This window comes from Carassius gibelio, chromosome B24 (assembly GCF_023724105.1).
Source record: "Carassius gibelio isolate Cgi1373 ecotype wild population from Czech Republic chromosome B24, carGib1.2-hapl.c, whole genome shotgun sequence".
NCBI classification, from domain to species: domain Eukaryota; kingdom Metazoa; phylum Chordata; class Actinopteri; order Cypriniformes; family Cyprinidae; genus Carassius; species Carassius gibelio.
In genome coordinates, this window is record NC_068419.1 from 8,138,697 (window position 1) to 8,158,883 (window position 20,187).

General features: G+C 35.5%; 1 protein-coding gene and 2 long non-coding RNA genes across 16 annotated transcripts in view; 1 reads left to right on the top strand and 2 right to left on the bottom strand.

The window, feature by feature from the left end:
* cnksr2a (connector enhancer of kinase suppressor of Ras 2a) overlaps positions 1-20,187 on the top strand; it is an 80,724-nt gene that overhangs the window by 22,721 nt on the left and 37,816 nt on the right. For 8 of the 14 annotated variants that reach the window (XM_052596485.1, XM_052596486.1, XM_052596488.1 and 5 more), the window contains exons 4-6: positions 10,394-10,499; positions 15,310-15,351; positions 17,781-17,900. In XM_052596485.1, the coding sequence (XP_052452445.1) occupies positions 10,394-10,499; positions 15,310-15,351; positions 17,781-17,900 (268 nt within the window). The remainder of the gene's footprint in view (positions 1-10,393; positions 10,500-15,309; positions 15,352-17,780; positions 17,901-20,187) is intronic. The other 6 variants (XM_052596497.1, XM_052596489.1, XM_052596491.1 and 3 more) reach the window with 1 other exon arrangement.
* Positions 105-1,526, bottom strand: LOC128013470 (uncharacterized). Its single transcript, XR_008183317.1, has 3 exons — positions 1,472-1,526; positions 1,279-1,343; positions 105-760 (listed from the first exon to the last, which is right to left on the bottom strand). It is a non-coding gene; the product is annotated as an uncharacterized LOC128013470 (long non-coding RNA).
* Positions 1,598-2,802, bottom strand: LOC128013469 (uncharacterized). Its single transcript, XR_008183316.1, has 3 exons — positions 2,569-2,802; positions 1,858-2,112; positions 1,598-1,697 (listed from the first exon to the last, which is right to left on the bottom strand). It is a non-coding gene; the product is annotated as an uncharacterized LOC128013469 (long non-coding RNA).

Here is a 20,187-nt window from a genome sequence, read left to right on the forward strand (position 1 = left end):
CAAATTGAGCTAGGCATTAAACCTACAAATGTTGTTCATTTTAAATATCACTTTTACACACAAACAATAATTACCAAAAGGAAAATATTTATTAAAAACAAGAGAAAAGTCAAAAAGTAACATGTTAGAAGAAATGCAGAAAAGGATGGCATTAACAGCTACAGAGTTCATAAAAGCATTGAACATTTGATGAATATAACTTAAGATCAAATTGGACTTTGTTCAATTGTATATATTGTATAAAAATATACGAAAACACATACAATAAATTTACAATTAGTTAGTTTTTTTTCCAACTGTTCTGGCATGACAGTACACAAATAAATCACATTAACTTTGATATTATAACCTTTAACAGACGCATGTGTGTGTGTGTGTGTGTGTGTGTGTGTGTGTGTGTGTGTGTGTGTGTGTGTGTGTGTGAAAGAATGTGAGCAGGTGTATGAATGACAGAGTGTAAACTTTTCTACTAAACAACACAGAAAAAGCATTTAACTTTTTTTTTTTTAACAAATTATACACTTACAGTTTGTTTCATTGTCCATGAATACAGATCATGCATCACGGTCAATTTTCATGATCTCTTATAGCATAACTGATGTAATCATGAAGAAACCCCATCAGCACAGCATCTGACATCTTCTACATCATCCAGGGCAGCGTCCTCCTTTAAAACCACCGCTGCATCAGTTTAGGGGAAAGAAGATTCTCCTCTCTGACCAGCATTCATCCCAGTCACCGCCTGCTCTTCATCAGTGGCCTAAGAGAAACACATTTGAAAAAATTAAACATTTAATTAAACTATCCATTTTCAGGTAGAAATATTCTCACAATATACCTCACAATATTCACGTACATGGAGGGCTGCTCTTCAAACCGTTAGTTCACCAAATAATTAAAATGTTCATAATTTACTCTCCCCATGTTTTTCCAGACTCATACAAACTCTGTTCATTTTTTGGAAAACATATGAATATATTTAATATTCTCTTTTTGTGTCCTCCATTGCTGGTCTGGGAGACCAATATTTTATTTTGAACATACATGTTTGTTTATCATATAATTTAAGATGTATTCATATATAAATATCAGAATTTACTTCTACAATAACTCTATATTTATGAAGCTTGAAAATACTGATCATCTAAACTATAAATAGATTAACAAATATTATGAGAAAACTAAAAATATATTAATTTATGTTGTAAAGACAGACAAAAGTCTTATAGGTTTGGAATGACTTGAGGGCAAGTAAATGATTTTTTGTGTGAACTTTACCTCTAAGAGCGCAGACCAAGAATAATGACTCTCCAAATCAGACAACTCCAAAGTTGGTTTGAGTTCTGCAATGAAAAACACAGACATCAATGGTCTTAATGAAATGAGCACGTAATCACACTGTTGTTGCATCAAAATGTGAAGTAAACTGGCAGGAGACAACAGAAAAATTTATTTTCTAAAAATAACTTACATAAAATCTCAAGGGAATGATGATCTCCCATGTCTCTTGCTTTTAACATCTACAAAAACAAAAAACAAACATTATTTTACTCTTAGTAAAAAAACAACAACTGATAACATGAAATTATGAAGTTTACTTGCCTTAAACGATCTTTCCCTCTCTTCAGAAGAAGCTGAGAAAACCACCTCCTCACACAAGCAGACTTGTGTGTCCTTAACTCCAGTTAGTTTGAGTTCTGCAAAGAGGGGCATCAATGGTTTCAATAAAATATTAACATATACATACATACATATATAAAATCACACTGTTTTTGCATCAAAATGTGAAGTTAACAGGCAGGACACAACAGAAACATACATTTTCTTAAAAAAAAAAGTAATAATAATTTAACTTACATCAGTCTCAAAAGAATGAAGTTATCTTGTCTCTGGATTTCAACATCTAAAAAAAACACACACATTATTTTAGTCTTAGTAAAAATAAAGATAACTTGATGTTATTCTGAAGTTTACTCTCCTTAAACCGTCTGTCCCTCTCTTCAGAAGAACACCTCCTCCTCATCCTCACACAGGTCTGTGACTCCTCACACAAACAGCTTCTGTGTCTTTAACTCTCAGCGCGAGGACAATGAAGACAGGAGCTGGACAAGTCTGAAACATTACATGTAAAACATACTTTTAACAGTTACCACTTCAACAGCCTCAAAATAATTATGCTAGTCTTTACTACACAATGCCGTTTCCTTTAGGAGACAAACATACATTCAGTTTAACCGCGAAAAAAAAAGACAAATTCACATGAGCGTAACCGTGACCATAACCGTCTGTTAACGCCTCAAAGAGAAAAGATAATGTAAAATCTTATGTAAATATGACAAAATACATTTACAGACGTTATATTAAAAGTACATCCTCCGTTCAGTAACGTTACATGAGGCAGTTAAGACCTCCGTGTCCGAGGCGAAAACCGCGTCCGTTTTTTTTATATAACGTTAGATATAACGTTAAGCTCCTTTGTTTCCGCCTTTCATAAAACCTTCCGCCTTTCATACAACCGGGTAAACAATAAAAGATAACTTTACATTTTGAATATTTAACGTTACTTACCATAGTCTTTCACTCGCTTCTCGCTTCTATCACGCTGAGAAAATGGCGGCTGCTCGCACTGGAGAGACGTACGATTTTGACGTGACGTGCGTGCTCTCCTTCACGTCCGCGTCCTCAACCCACCCCCGCTGGGTTAAAAAAGATAGTTATTTTCAACCCAAACTTGGGTTAAAACATCCCAAAGTCCTATCCAACGGCCTCAACCCAGCAGTTGGGTTGAAAAAACAACCCAGCGTTTTTTAGAGTGTAGAAATTAACTCCTCTGAAAAACACTATGGAAAAAGTTATTTGATATAAAATAAATATTTTAAAAATGACCTTAAAGGTTAATAGTTGGTTTATTCTGAGCTGCGGAGTTTTATCATCTCAGATGAAATGCTGTTGTGACGTGAGTAACTTTTGACTGAGATTTCTGGTGATAGATCTACAGATGCAGCTAACTAGATTAGCTAGGTTATTAAGTGAATAATCTGACATTTATATATTTGATCAATTAGATCTTGAATACTACAAAAGAAGTACAACATATTCAGATAAGATGCATTAAATTGATCGAAAGTGACATTATAGGCATTTTTAATGTTATAAGATTTCTATTCAAATAAATGCTGTTCTTCTGAATGTTATATTCATGAAAAAATCTAGAAAAGAAATGTATACTGTTTTCCACAAACATATTAAGCAGCACAACTGTTTTCAACATTCATAATAATTAGAAATGTTTCCTGAGCATCAAATCAGTATATTAGAATTGATGATTTTTAAAGGATCATGTCACACTAAATGATAATCAAAATGCAGCTTTACCATAACAAGAATAAATTACATACACTCAAATAGTTATTTTATACTGTTATTTTATATTATAACAATATTTCACAATATTTATGCACTAAATAAAAGCAGCCTTGAATGAGCAGAATAGAGTATTTTCAAAAACATAAAGTCTTACTGACCAAAACTATACATAATGAAATAATAAGTTTTAATCTAGGTTTTTAATGGATTAGTTTGAATTTAAGATGTACTGTATTATTGACCCCAGACTGACTGTATATTATTAAATTATGTGTTTTAGTATTGGTTTTTATGAATTAGTATGGATTTAAGATGTATTACTGACCTCAGACTGACTGTACATTGTGAAATTATGAGAGTTTTATTCTTGTTTTCTATGGATTAGTATGGATTTAAGATGTATTCCTGCATCAGCATCTCTTGTAGTTCCTTCCCAGGCCGTTGATTTTGGGCTTAGGTTCAGAGATGCGGCTGTGATTCCTGGAGTGTTATTCCAGGAACAGCAGAGGGTGTTGATCCAGGAACATTTCCTGTTTGTGTAAATCATGTCAGACATGGTCTTCCCTCCAGTCAAGGGATGGCACTGAGAATTGAAGTGACACTTTGTGTGGCAGGGTGGGCAGAAATTACAGACTTGGGGTCTCTTGTGTAGTGTTTGCGAGGTCAGCTTTTGTCTGTTCAGATTCAATCATGTTGATTTGTGTTCCTCCTCTCAGCAATCAGGTACAAGTATGAGTGAAGAGGTCTTATATAACTCAGACTCTTTCTCTCTCTGTAACTCAGCTTCTTTGGGTTCAAGGTTTTAACCACATGGCTTCTGTTCATGTACGGTTGTCTTCAGATTGTGGTTTCTTTCTGATGTATTGATGAGCAGTGTTTCAGAGAGAGTGATATGTAAGGAAAATGAGAAATTGAACATTTCTGTTCAGTGGTTGCAATTTTTTTCTCACATGCAGGTCCACATGGATTTTTTGTGCTTTTTGTGAGGAAGAATCTGAAGAAATTCTGTTTTCACTGAAAACATCACATCCATTGATTCTCTATGTCAGTGGATCTCAACCTTTTTGACTAAAAAGCCCCCCACTGTCCAACACAATATTTGAAGGCTCTCAATATAATATCTATCTATCTATCTATCTATCTATCTATCTATCTATCTATCTATCTATCTATCTATCTATCTATCTATCTATCTATCTATCTATCTATCTATCTATCTATCTATCTATCTATCTAACTATGTATCTATACATCTATCCATCAATCCATCTATCTTATCTTTAAAAAAAAAACTTGAGTTATCTATACAGATAGATATATTAAGTACAGTTATTTGTTTTATTCAAGATGTTTCAAGAATTTTATTCTTTACCAAAAACCACTCACTTTTCTATCATAAATGGTACATTATTGGAAGTTTTGATGATTTGTCACTAAGTTAATGTTGTCTAAATTGGCAGATTGTAGTTGTATAAAAATTCCAGCTTGTTAATTTTTTTTCAGAGAAAAGCTGACAACATTTTGCTTTGTTAAAAAGTACAATTAGTTAAAAAAAATATTAATCTTTATAGCAAAAATAAAAATGTGACCCTGGACCACAAAACCAGTCAAAAGTAGCACGGGTATACTTTTAGCAGTAGCCAACAATAAATTGTATGGGCCAAAATTATAGATTTTTTAATCATGCCAAAAATCATTTGGATATAAAGTAAAGATCATTTTCCTTGAAGATATTTAGTAAATTTCCTACCATAAATATATTAAAACTAAATTTTTGATTAGTAATATGGATTAATGAGAACCTTATCAATATATATATATATATATATATATATATATATATATATATATATATGTATATATATATGTGTGTATATATATATATATATATATATATATATATATATATATATATATATATATATATATATGTATATATATATATATATATATATATATATATATATATATGTATATATATATATATATGTATGTATATATATATATATATATATATATATACATACACACACAAATTTTTTTTTTTTAAATCAGATTCCAGATTTTCAAATAGTTGTATCTCAGCCAAATATTGACCTATCCTAAAAAACCATACATCAATGGAAAGCTTATTTTTCATCAAATTATGTATAAATCTCAATTTAAATAAAATGTGACTCCTTATGACCGGTTTTATGGTCCAGGGTCACAAATGCATTACACAAATAAAAATATATTTGATTTGTTGTAACAAACATGGTTGGTAGTTTCAGTTTGTTGTTGTTGTACTGCATCACTTCTCGTTTGCTAGAAATTTCTCCGGGTCTCATTGCAAATGAATCGTTTCCTGTCACTTTGTTGCAGCAAATCACTGTCAGTATTAAGCACCTCATAAGACACTTAAGTCATAGACTGTAGTGCTGCAGTATTTCTACTTTTCCATCTCGAAATGAAGGTAAATCAGGCGAGTGGTTTGTGCTGAATGATCCATTTGGCACCCAGTTGCTTGATTCTGTCCAGATCCCTATGGTACTGAGCCTGGCGTAAAGCCCTGGACTGGGACAGCACCGCACAGTAGGACTCTTTCCATCAGACAGCATTTGATATCCTCTCGGCTTCACCCTGCTGAGAACGGCATCTCTCTATTGCTTTTCCCAGGCACCCGCCACCCCACTCTCTGATCCTGAGAGCCGTCTGTATCACACACAGTTCACATTGGCGCACTCTGGATTGGGATCAAGCTGAGAGGACTTATCCACATCAGCTTGCTGACTAAGGTGAACTTGTAGCCAGTCAGTGTTTGGGTTAGGGAGGTTTCAGAGTTTCAGTGCCCATAATCAGGACCGTACGCTGTAGGAACAAGGCCACCAGTTGGGAGGGGTGCCCCGTTCCCCTCGTTCATTAATGCCGGCCTAATTACGCTCCCCGGCCTCTCTTCTCTGCCAAAAGAGTCCCCAGTAGAGCTGTCGTCTCCCCTGCAGACATAGTGGAAGAACAGAAGGAACTCTGAGAGAGAGGGAGAAATGGAGGTACACTAACGCATGTAAATGGATCTGAAGCCAAGAGACATTATGACTGACTTGAGAGTCTCGGTCCCTTAAGTGTTATTGGTTCATATCCATCCAGCCTGACACTGGCTCTCCTCTGCCATTTGCCAAGTTGGTGATCATCATTTTAATGGTATCTGGCTGCTTCTCTTGGGTTTGTAGTGGACTTTCCCTCATTTTCTTTCACTGTGGGTGGAACTTCAGGTGGGAGCGGCTTATTGGAATGCAAAGGAGGTTCCGTCACTTACATTAAGATGCGTAATAGATCATAGTCAGAGTACAATCCATACTGACTTGATAATTCAGGCAACTAAACATTTGTCGTTTTTCCCCTTTTGAAATTAGTGAGAAGACTAAATGTCCAATTAAACACACTCTGCTTGTATTCCTCAAAGCCTCAATTTTAGTTTTGCCACTTATATCTGGCATCTACTCTAACTAAGCCCTAAAGTTTTTGTCTTATATTCAACTCAACTGTTTTCACATTCATTCTTCAAATTCAGGTCTGAATAAGCATTTGATACTAAATAATACAGAGTAACTTTCTTTAAAAATTCTGTTATTTTAAAATCAAAATAAAACACGCACAACACATGGAACCCTGAAGCAGATGGCTTACAGCAGCAGAAGACCACAAAAGGTGCAACTCCTGTCAGCTAAAAACAGGAATACGGAGGCTAAAATTCTCACAGACTCACCAAAATTGGCCTGGTCTGATGAGTTTCGATTTCTGCTGGGAAGCTCAGAAGGTAGGGTTAGAATTTGGCATAAAGAACATGAAAACATGGAGCCATCCAGCCATGTCTCAACGGTGTGGGGGATATTTTCTTGGAGCCGTTAGTACCAATTGAGCATTGTTTAAACACCGCAGCCTACCTGAGTATTGTTGCTGACCACGTCCATCCCTTTATGACTACAATGTACACACCTTCTGATGGCTTCTTCCAGCAGGATAATGCAGCATGTCACAAAGCTGAAATGATCTCAGACTGTTTTTTTCAACATGAGAATGAGTACACTTTACTAAAATGGCCTCCACAGTCACTAGATCTCAATCCAATTGAGCAGCTTTGGGATGTGATGGAACAGGAGATTTGCACTATGGATGTGCAGCCGAAAAATATGCAGCAACTGCATGATGCTATTATGTAAATATGGACCACAATCTCTGAAGAATGTTTCCAACACCTTGTTGAATCTATGCCATGAAGAATTAAGGCAGTTCTGAAGGCAAAAGGGGGTCCAACCGGGTACTAGCCAGGTGTACCTAATAAAGTGGCCAGTGAGTGTACTAGGGATATGCTGGTATCAAATTTTCATGTTGCAATTAATGCTTTTATCATGGTATTCGGTATTATCATGATATTGAAATTTAGTTGGCCATAATACAGTATAACAGGTTTAATAACTTATTTGGTAACACTTTATAATAGGTAACACCTATTAGCTGCTTATTAGCATGTATATTACTAGAATATTAGCCATGTATTAGTGCTAATTAAGAACATATTAATGCCTTATTTTACTTGACCTTATTCTACATCCCTAATCTTACCCACTACCTAAACCTAACAACCACCTTACTATTAAAAAGGAGCAAATTAAGAATTTATTGAGAGAAATGTCATAGTTAATAGTTAGCAAGTGTTACCTATCCTAAAGTGTTACCACTTTTTTATTATAACAAAAATAACTTAAAAAATAAGCAATACAGAAAAACATATAAAGTTAAACATTTTACACAGATTAAAGTGCAAAAGAACTATAAAGACCAATAGGTATCACTTTACAATAAGACCTCATTAGTTAACCATTAACATTCACAATTAGCAATAGCTACATTTGCTACAGAAGTTTTTAATCTTTGTTAAAAAATACAAATCTTAGTTCATGTTAGATCATTAAATAACACAGTTGCAACTTTTGATTTTAACAACGTGTTATTAAATAAGATTGCTGAATGTTCAGAAATTTGTGATTGGCAGTTTATGTTAACTAATGAACTAACTAATGTTAACTAATGAAGCCCTAATAGTTAGCCCTGAAGTCCAGATTAAAATGTAAAAAAAAGTTTGAAGATTAATAGCCTATTAAGTAAATATTTAAGTATTTGTCACAGTGATGAACACCATAGCAAATCCACAAGTCTGGATGGCTATTTAAATCTATTTAAATATGTTTTATATAGTATAGCAGCTGCTTTATTTATGGCGTTTCCAGGGTAACAGCTGCATTTTCTGCAGTTTAGCGCCATCTGCTGTCAAAGAATGAATGTGCATTCATTTAGTGCATCTTTCACGTGTTCCCCCATGTGCTTCTCATGCGTGCTTGTTTACATCAGAGCGCACACGCATCTTTCAAGCAGCAAACATCGGTGTTGTGCCTTTTGACCAGTTGATGGGAAAAGTATTCTTAAAATGCATCCCAAATTCTTAATAATTTGTAATGTATTAACGGTATTCAAAAGTGCCTACGATAACAATATCGTGCATATTCATTATCGTGATATATTGCATTACCGAATACCGGCACATGTCTAGAGTGTACATATATATGTAAAATGATGGGTTCTATAAATATAAATATATAAAATCTATATAAAAGCTATTAAATTATTGTTATTGGCCAATAACTGTTAAAATACCCATTATTGGTATCAGCCTCAAATTTCTTGAAGGGTGCATCACTACCTATAGATTATCTTGTAATGGTGTGATCATTGTTTCTTAGATAAAAGTTCTTATTTCTTTCTTGAAGCTCAAACTATAGAGCATGGCACTAGTGGCACCAAGGTCATGTGTTTGATTCCTAGGGAGATTGTGAACTGCATAAATATCTACCTTTAATGCAATGTAAGTCACTTTAGATAAAAGCATATGCAAGATGCATAAATGTAAATGCCCTGACATTAATAGTGCTAATGCGTTTTCATTGATTTGTTCAGATGGGAGCTGAAAGTATTCTGATTCTCTCTTCGGGTGTAAAAGGATATTTGAATTGAAGATAGACAGCAGCGCATAAGCAATTACAGGCACACAGCAGCTTTCAGACTCTCACGCATTGATTGAAAAACTGGAGCAGGATGAGGTAAAACTTTAAGGCCTGGCCTTGAGGAGATGGTAGTGGTCTTTTTTACCCAACTGATGGATTTCCTGTCAGCCTGGAGCCGTCGTGTCCAGATGGTGGCATGTGCTCAAATGCTTCAAAAGAGCAAAGGTTGGATGTAATGAAGTCTACTCAGTCCTGGAGAGAATTGAATGAGCTGCATAGATTTTAGCATCTGTCTCTCTACCTGGATGACTTGGTTTTGAACTTCTTGCTATCCTTTCTCTCACATTTAGTCTTTTCTCTCCCTCCCGTTCTCTTTCTCCATCCCCTCAGGTTTTTTCCAGACATTTCCCATGCAGTCTCTGACCACTGCGTCCATGCTTGCTGACAGGTGTCCTTGAACCGAGGTCGGACGCTGTCGGCGCACTTATCTACCGCGAAGTGATATTTGGGAGTCAAGTGAAGCCGCTGACATTTAGGAGCGGAGTTTTGAAGGGGGATTTGGTATTCGCAGAGAGCTGCATCTCAAATCCTGTTTAGGAAAGCGAGTTTAGTGTGTTCGGTGGTATAAGAGTGCTTGTGACGTCTTTGAATGAATGATTTGTAGCCCAGCGGTGAAAGATTGTTAGAGTTTCTTAAATTGTGAGGGGCTTCTGGGCGTGCGTCAGCTGGTGTTCCCAGCGGTCTAACAGGAATATTTAGACACAGGATGGAAACGATGAACCAATGTTCCTGCAGCCCAGTATATATAGCACACAGCCTCAATACACACGACCCACATTCACTTCGTCACTCACAGGAAGTGAGAAACTGGGTCTGGAGTACATTGATAGTCAATAGGGATAGCATATACACGTCTAGAATTTGCAAACACACTCAAATTGTCCGTCTTGTGGGTCTGGCTCTAAGAATAATCTAATGGTTAATTCTAGGTGTTACTTCTTTTGCAGGTCACCATTTGCTGCCGTAACAGATTATTCCGTGACCAGGAACAACGTGATTCAGCTGTGCCTGGAACTCACTACTATAGTACAGCAGGTAATGACATTCACCAACCAAACAAAATAGATCAACGCTTTGACAGTCTGTATGAGATGCAGCAAACTCACATGAACACTCATGATTGAAAAAGATGAGTCTAATTCTCTTATTTGATGTAGGTCATATATGCCTCTACTCTTGGCATGGAGAAGGACTTTCAAAGTAGAATTAGCACTTACATTGAGTTAAAAGAATAATAGTTCACCCAAAAATTGACATTTTGTCATGATTTACTCATCCGCATGTCGTTTCAAACCTGTATGAATTTCTTTGAGTTTAAAATTGAGTTGTTGAACATTAAAGAAGATATTTTGTAGAATGCTGGTTATCAAACAGTCAATGTTCTTCATCTACTTCAATAGTATTTCTTTCCCTACTGTGGAAGTCAGTGGGGACCAACAACAGTTTGATTCTTCAAAATTCTTCAAAATATATATTTTTTGTATTCAACATACTTAAGAAACTTATATAGGTTTCGAACGACATGAGAGTGAGTAAATAATGACTAAATGTCAATTTTTCCCATTCATCATTCAACATTAAATGTTGTGAGTGATAAAAAATATAAAATACAAATGCAGCTATATATTTTCATGTAAAACAAAATAAATTAGTGTAAGTTTTTGTTTCCATGTCAAGGATGTCAAGGACTACATCTCATTTGCTACTGAGGCAGTGTGCATTGTGGGTAATGTAGTCTTTTAGAGCATAGCAGGAAAGGAAACGCGATCAGTGTGAAATAACCATGTCAGACAAAAGAGAAATTTGAGAAAGGAGAGGGATTCAAGGCCCCTGCCTGCAGTGATATGCGTGTGTGTTAGCATGTGTGTTTGTGTACCCAGCAGATTAAGGGTCAGAAGATCATGGCCAGCAAGAGCAGCATTAAATGGATGAGTCTGTCACAGCCAGTTTAGCCTAAACGCTGCACACAACCTTTCTCTTAATCCAGGACAGATTACAGCGTTGAAGCCAGAGATCTGGATCTAATCTTAACTAATGCAACTAGTATTGAGCGCTCAGGACCAGCAGGGGCCATTTCTCCTAATCAGCCCCTGAGAGATTAGGTCAAAATAGAACAGATTCCTCTCTCTCCTTTTTGGCAGGTGTGTTTATAGCTAGTTTCTACCTGATCCAAGCTGGTAATTAACTGATCCAAGATAATCTAAACTGGTTTAGCCGACCAGATGGATCACCAGCTGGTTGGAACCTGACTTAGTTGGTAGACAATCTTGTACCAGCCTAGCATGTTCCAAAAACCTGCTTGACCATCTGATTTCTCCACCAGGGCACTTGACCAAGACGGTCGCTTGTATTCTATCAATGGCCACAAACATCTAAACAAAAGCTTCGGTGTCCACAGTTCCCATTACTACACTATCACATTGTAACTTATATACTGTAGACCGTATGGATGAGCGCTGCCTGCTGGCATCACTGTGATCTATCTCAATCTTTAGTTTGGATGTGTTTGTCTCTCTCATTGTCTGGCTCTGTGTGGTGTTTACTTAATAATTTAATAAGTAATATTGCATCCAAAAATGAACATTTCTCATTAATTTGCTCCTTGTGTTGTTCCAAACGTACTTTCTTTTGTGCAACACAGCTGTTACCAATTAAGTGAAAGTGAATAAGGTCTGTGGCTGCTCCAAGCTGCAAAATAATAATAATAATAAAAAAATAAAAATAAAAGTAAGATATCAATGTATTTGCATAGACAGTAATGCAACTACCACGTTTAAGGCCCAGAAGTGTAGTTGGGACATCGCTAAAATATTCCATGTGATATCAGTAGTTTAACCATAATGGTATGAATTTTCGTGAATACATTTTGTGTGCAAAGAAAACTAAAACAACGACTATTCAATGCATTCTCTTCCGTGTCAGTCTTTGCCGCTTTACCACAACTTTTTGGGTCATGTTAGGGACAGTTCTATTGATGTCTATGCAGGGTGAGAAAGTTCTTGAATTTCCTCAACAAAAAACAAAAAACAAAAAACAAAAAAGAGCTTAATTTGTGTTCAGAAAATGAACTAAGGTCTAACAGGCTTGGAACGACATGAGGGTGAGCAATTAATGACAGAATGACACTTTTGGGTTAACTATCTCTTTAATATTTTTCATCCACAGAGCTCTCTTTGGAACGTTTTGCAATGCTTGATTTGTGAATAAATGGTTCTTTTGGGTCAGATGTTTTCAATGAATCATTTAATAAAATTTTCAGAGACAATCCAAATAAATTGTTCATAAATCACACTAATCTGGAAATTGAGTTCAGTTTACTAACTGCAGCATAACAGCCAATATAAAAATAATGTGTTGAGCGAGTATGAACTATTAAATAACTACTATAAGTAACCGATAACTTTTGACATTGTGTTAATTGTGTTTTGTACATCAAAAAATGTTGATGTGATTTTGGTATAATATTTCTATGTTTGTATGTACGTACGCATGTATGTATGTATGTATGTATTTTCAATCATATTTCTATGCAGTTTTAGCAATAAAAACATTACATTTAAAATACTCTAGTTCGTACATTAAAAAAATGTTTTCAAAAATCACACCAAGGCTGCATTTATTTGGTCAACAATACAGCACAGTTAAACAGTAATATTGTGAAGTGTTATTACATTTTAAAGCAACTTTATAGAACCATTTTTATGATAGTTTTATTGTGATTTTAAAGCTTGACAGCTCCAGTCACTTGTCCATTTTCTTCAAAAATCTTCTTTTGTGTAAAATAATAAAGTCATTTGGATTTGGAACAATGTGAGGGTTAATAAATTGAAAAAAAAAACTGAAACATTTAAAAAATAAAAGAGTTTAATTTTTTGTGTGATTTTTTTTTGTGAGAATGCATGTGTCTTATGCGTGCCTCCAGTCACACACACACACACACTGGCGTTCTGCGTGATGATCCATGGCTTGAGTGACAGCACTGGAGAATAGGTACAGAGATGCTCAGAGGTGCTCAGAAGGGAAGTGAATCAATGCGGTTTCATTTGCCGGGAACGCTCTTTTCTTTCACTCTCTCTCAAGGCTTTGGCTGTGCGAGTGTCTCAGGTGTGAGGGCTGGTTATTACTTTATTGTGATGAAAGAGAAGAGGTGCAGGTGAGAGCACCAAAGACGATGACAGAAAATAAGCCCTCTCGGTAAGATGCTGCAAAAAATGGAGACATATCATTTCAAGGACCAAAAAAATAATGTCCTCCTACTGGGCATTGTTAGGTTTGGGGGTCAGTGATGGATACAGGAAGCAGAGTGGGTGTTTCCATGGTGATGGTGATGTAGTTTCTTCAGTAGATCTTCTTTAATAATTCATAAATGCTCAATTTATCTGTATACATGATATAATGTTTATGATCTTGTTTGTCTGTCCTTGGAATAAATGTCCTCACAGTGTCATTTTTTTGAATGATAAAGCCATTTGCTCTATGAATAGAAAGTTATACCATATTCTTTGTTTGATGTATATGATGCATTGACCATTTATGAAATAATACAGGACTGTTAAGAATATAAAATGACTGGCTCCAACAACAACAACAAAAAAACCTGCTTCACAACAGCACTACATTATGCCTTATTCAGTAAAAATGTCAAATGTCACTTCCATTATAATCAATTACCAAACTGCTGCACATTGCATTGTGCCTTCAGGCAAATATCATTTTCCTCATTTGATTAAAATAAAAGGATTTTATTGATTGAATTGCTCTGTATCAAAAACATAATTGATTATGACTTTTATGTATTTAAAATATTGTGTTTTGAATATATATATATATATATATATATATATATATATATATATATATATACAAACATATTTATACTTTTATACTTATATTTTTAATTTATATGTTTATATTTATAATATATTCATATTCATATGCAGTTGTAGCAGTAACTAACATTACAGTAGCAGTAATATTTTTTATAACTTGTTTTCTATTTGAATATATTTAAACATTTAATTTATTTATTTGACGTCAAAAGTAGAATTTTCAACAGCCTTTATTCCAGTCTTCAGTGTCACATGATCCTTCAGAAATCATTCTAATATGCTGATTTGCCACTCAATAAGTATTTCTTACCAACAATGTCGAAAATAGTTGTGCTTCTTAATATTTTTTGCAAAAACGTAGTGAATTATAATAGAAATTTCTGTCATCTAAAACAAATACAGTATCATTATTCTAAAGTAACCTTTTCGGAGCAGTTTCTCTATCAATGCATGTATTTTCATTGGAAATTAAAAATTTACAATTGTTTTACTGCCCAATGAATTTCCAATGTAGATTATGGTCAGATTATGGTAATTAATAATAATCAATGTACTTAATAAAACTGATGTTTATGACCAATGGACAAGCAAATAACTGCAGGAGTTTCCTTCACGTTTGTCTGCTTGTTTATGTCTTATTGTATATGACACCTGCACAAACACAGTCACACTGCAGGTTTGCTATTTCTCCATGGACTTTCACAGCAGTCCCGGCCCCCAGCGGGAACCTCAGGAGCTCCTTGAAATGTCTCCATCAGAGCCTGAATGTTAAATTGAGCCCGGGGCTCTCCTCTGTTCAACCTTCCTATATTAGATCAGCATCTGAGAGAGAGAAAGAGAGAGAGAGAGAAAGCCATTTCTGAACACAGTGACCCAGCTGTTTGGTAGATTATCCCATCTGCAGAGATACTTTGCTCAGTAAATGTTTTCTCAAGCGCTCTGTGTGGGTGAGTGTGTACGTGAGAGGCCTAAACTCTTTAAAATGGCAGTAATATCTTACTCTTTCCTCTTCGCAGGACTGCACCGTCTATGAAACCGAAAATAAGATCCTCCATGTGGTAAGTGTTTCTCTTCTGGTTTACGCTGCAATATGAGGCTGATAATGAGCTCTAATGTTTCTCCTGTGAGCTCTGCCCTTATTTCTTGATTTACAGGAAGCACTGTGAGGATCCTCATACACATACTCTCTCTGCCTGTTTGTAAATGTTCATTTTAAATGAACCATTTACCAAACAGATTCTTTCGAGTCATCATTCAGTAGTGCCTGCATTTTTGGCCCCAAAGAATCTTCCTTGATCTTTTTTGCAGTAAAAATAAATCTATTTTTAGATTGCACTATGTCACTATTTCAGGTTAGTTGTAAATTAAGGCTAAATAGAGGCTCCAGTTACTGTAAGTGCTGTTCTAATAGTTTTTTCCCCAGACAAGGACCATTTTAAGATCTTCAAATCTATAATATAATATAATATAATATAATATAATATAATATAATATAATATAATATAATATAATATAATATAATATATACAAATATTATATTATATTATATTATATTATATTATATTATATTATATTATATTATATTATATTATATTATATTATATTATATTATATTCAACCAACTCCCTGCCAATTAAGAAATAAACTTTTCCAAACCAAATAATTAATAAAACGTAAACTCCTGATGACTAATTTTATAAGCACACAGTGATGTGAATAGATGCTTTAAATGTTTGATTCATTTGAATCATCATTCTGTAGTGATTGTTAAAGTCTTTGCATTTTATCTTTTTTTATAGTGAAATAATCTTTACATTAAATAGCCCTTTTTCTTACAGTTGTTGATACATTCTGTGTCTGAGTTTGGTGTTAGTTACACTTTTTTTCAGGATAAGAACCATTTAATTCCTGATTATATATTATGTTATGTTATGTTATATTGTTTTCACATTATTTAAAGTATAACTCTCAAACAGACTTCTAGTTAAGGGACTTCTTTTTGATGAATCATTTAAAATACATGATTCAAATGAATGCATATACATTTTGATCACAACTTTTTATTTATTTATTTTGCAGTGATCTCAGCCTTTGAACGCAACGCTGATTGATTTTAATAGTTGTTTTTATTTCATGTAAAAGACATGATTCCTCATCTCAGTGTTTTTATATTTGTTGCTGTAGGTAACCATTTTGTGAACATGTATTTTACTAGTTCAAGCCGTGAGGTGAAGTTCCCTTTGCAGTCACAGGAGAGCCACAGCAAGGCTCTTTGTGAGATTCCCGTCTCATACACACTGGCACACAACAGTGTGTGTGGCAGGTCCTGTTGTTGCCACAGACTGCTGGGCTGGGCACAGCTGTCATTCTCACTGAGTCCCACAGCTATAAATACCTACACATTGTGCCTGCTAGCAGCAGATTTCATTCCCCAGCACCACCCCACCTCAGCTACCGGCTGTAGGAGGAGAAGCAAAAACACCAATGACACCAGATGAAAGCAGAAGCAGAGAGAGAGATGAAACCATAAAACAAAGTGAATTAAAGTGCTACAGATCCCTAAAATGCAAATACAAATCGCAATATAATTGCAGTCATACTAGGCAGAGAAATCCAGGTGCATGTTTTGCAAATCTAGTAGCAAAGTGAAAAATGCTAAGCATGATAATAGTGTTGCTGCTGTACATAGATATAGCTATGTAGTAATGTTTTCTAGATAGGTAGGTAGGTAGGTACAGACAGACATGCAGACAGACAGACAGACAGACAGACAGACAGATAGATAGATAGATAGATAGATAGATAGATAGATAGATAGATAGATAGATAGATATTTCCAATTTTTTAACACTTTTTGCTTCTTGCTTACTGTATTTGAAAAGTTTCTTGAGAGTCTCAGTAGATTTGTAATTTACTTTACATTCGTGCCAGTAAAAAGCTTGTTGAGAGAAAAGTGGAGAGCAGAGGAATAGTGCAGTGGTTAACAGGAAATGAAACAACATCGATTCCCACCTCCTTCACCTTGAGTGAACTACACCAATATCCCAGACAGGTGAAATCTGATCATAATCGAACGAAAATGAACGAAAGGGGGCCGAGAGTACAGGGGAGACTGATAAACCAAAAAAAGAAGAAAAACCTAAACCAGAATGAAACTCAACTTCTTGACAATTAATGCAGCACATTTTCCAAATCTAATTATCCCATAACTGATCAACCCATAGATTTACTCCTAGTCTTTTTAGGCATAACAAAGTCTTTCCCAACGGAAACGGCTTCAGAACTGCTCCTGTTTATTAGAACTGTGCCCAACAAAAGTTGAATATTGACTTCATCGAAAGATGCATTCTGTGGTCACGGGACATTAAACCTAAATTTGATCATATCTATGATGCTGAGTTAAATCTAATAAATGTTCGCCCAGTGCAGCATATCTGTGGAGAAAAATAATTGATATGCTTTCTCCCTCTTTTTTCTCTCTCTCAAGTGTAAGACATTGTCTGGAGTATGTGACCACATCATCTCACTGTCGTCAGACCCCCTGGTCTCCCAGTCGGCACATCTGGAGGTGGTTCAACTGGCTAATATTAAACCTACAGAGGGTCTGGTAAGATCACACACAATTATATTGTTCTACAGATGAATGTGCTGTTTACTGATGTTTATCATTATGTTTTAAATTCAATTATTAATAAAATAATTTAGTGTAAACTAGTGCTGTCAAAATTAGCGCGTTAACGCATTCGATTAATTTGAAATATTTAACGAGTTAAAAAAAAATAACGCAATTAACGCGGTTGCAGTTTTTTTTATTTCCAGTTGTGGCCTATGTGTGTTCAACGTGCAAAGAAATATGGATAAGACCAAGGAAGGACTTTTAGACGGAAAGTTTCAGTATAAAACTCTGCCGGATTACTCTTCAGTCTGCCACAAGAAACATTACTCTTCATTTAGTCTGCCACAAGAAACAGCAACATTAAAATCATGAACTCAAATGTCATTGTTTAAAAAAAAAAAAAAACAATGACTGTAACAGTGCGTAAATCAGACCTTTCTGTAACGCTAACGTTAATAAGCTTAAACGAAAATAAAGAAATAATTGTGTAGCGGAGTATTTTTTGTACACAGTGCCGCGAACTGTCAATCACTCCTGTACGCGTGCATCACTGTCCTCCTCAGCTGCAGCAACTTGCGCTCTCTCTCTTCATCAAGCTTTAAAACAAAAAGGGGACAAAAAGATCATATTGTCTTTGTGCATAGGCTATAGATTAATTAGATAAATGAATATCTAAATTTGTGCCTTGCCGTCTACGGTATTTTTTTAGAACTTAGAAAAAAGATGCTGCAGCCAATGAACAGCCAGCGGGGGCTGCAGGACGACTCAACCTCCGCAGACAGTTTTTAATGTTTATCAGACAATAAATACTCAAGATTTTGCTTTAGTATAACTAGTATAACTTCTTTTAATTGTGATGATTTTGGCTCACATTTGACAAAAACTCACCAAATTAGAATAAGGTGACATGCCAATCAGCTAATCAACTCAAAACACCTGCAAAGGTTTCCTGAGCCTTCAAAATGAACTCTCAGTTTGGTTCACTAGGCTACACAATCATGGGGAAGACTGCTGATCTGACAGTCATTTGACACCCTTCACCAGGAGGGTAAGCCACAAACATTCAATCCCAAAGAAGCTGGCTGTTCACAGAGTGCTGTATCAAAGCATGTTAACAGAAAGTTGAGTGGAAGGAAAAGGTGTGGAAGAAAAAGATGCACAACCAACCGAGAGAACAGCAGCCTTATGAGGATTGCAAAATCGATTCAAGGATTTGAGTGAAAATCACAAGGAATGGACTGAGGCTGTGGTCAAGGCACACAGACATGTCAAGGAATTTGGCTACAGTTGTCATATTCCTCTTGTTAAGCCACTCCTGAACCACAGACAATGTCAGAGGCATCTTACCTGGGCTAAGGAGAAGAACAACTGGACTGTTGCCCAGTGGTCCAAAGTCGTCTTTTTAGATGAGAGCAAGTTTTGTATTTAATTTGGAAACCAAGGTTCTAGAGTCTGGAGGAAAGGTGGAGAAGCTCATAGCCCAAGTTACTTTAAGTCCAGTGTTAAGTTTCCACAGTCTGTGATTTGGGGTGCAGTGTCATCTGCTGGTGTTGGTCCATTGTGTTTTTTGGAAAATCGAAGTCACTGCACCTGTTTACCAAGAAATTTTGGAGAACTTCATGCTTCCTTCTGCTGACCAGCTTTTTGAAGATGCTGATTTCATTTTCCAGCAGTATTTGGCACCTGCCCATTCTGCCAAAAGTACTGAAATTTGGTTAAATGACCATGGTGTTGGTGTGCTTGAATGGCCAGCAAACTCACCAGACCTGAACCCCATAGAAAATCAATGCAGTATTGTCAAAAGGAAAATGAGAAACCAGAGACCAAAAAATGCAGGTGAGCTGAAGGCCACTGTCAAAGAAACCTATGCTTCCATACCACCTCAGCAGTGCCACAAACTGATCACATCCACGCGACGCCAAATTGAGGCAGCAATTAAAGAAGACCCTAAGTACTGAGTACATGTACAGTAAATGAGCATACTTTCCAGAATGCCAACAATTCACTAAAAAAGTTTTTTTATTGGTCTGATGAAGTATTCTAATTTGTTGAGAATTGGTGAGTTTTTGTTCAATGTGAGCCAAAATCATCACAATTAAAAAAACAAAAAAACAAAGACTTAAACTACTTCAGTCTGTGTGCATTGAATTTATTTAATACACGAGTGACACAATTCTAATTTGTTGAGATGCACCTGTATTATATATTTATACAGTATATATAGAAAATAATGCATCCTTGGTGAGTATATGAGATCTTGAGAAAACTTATGCTTTTG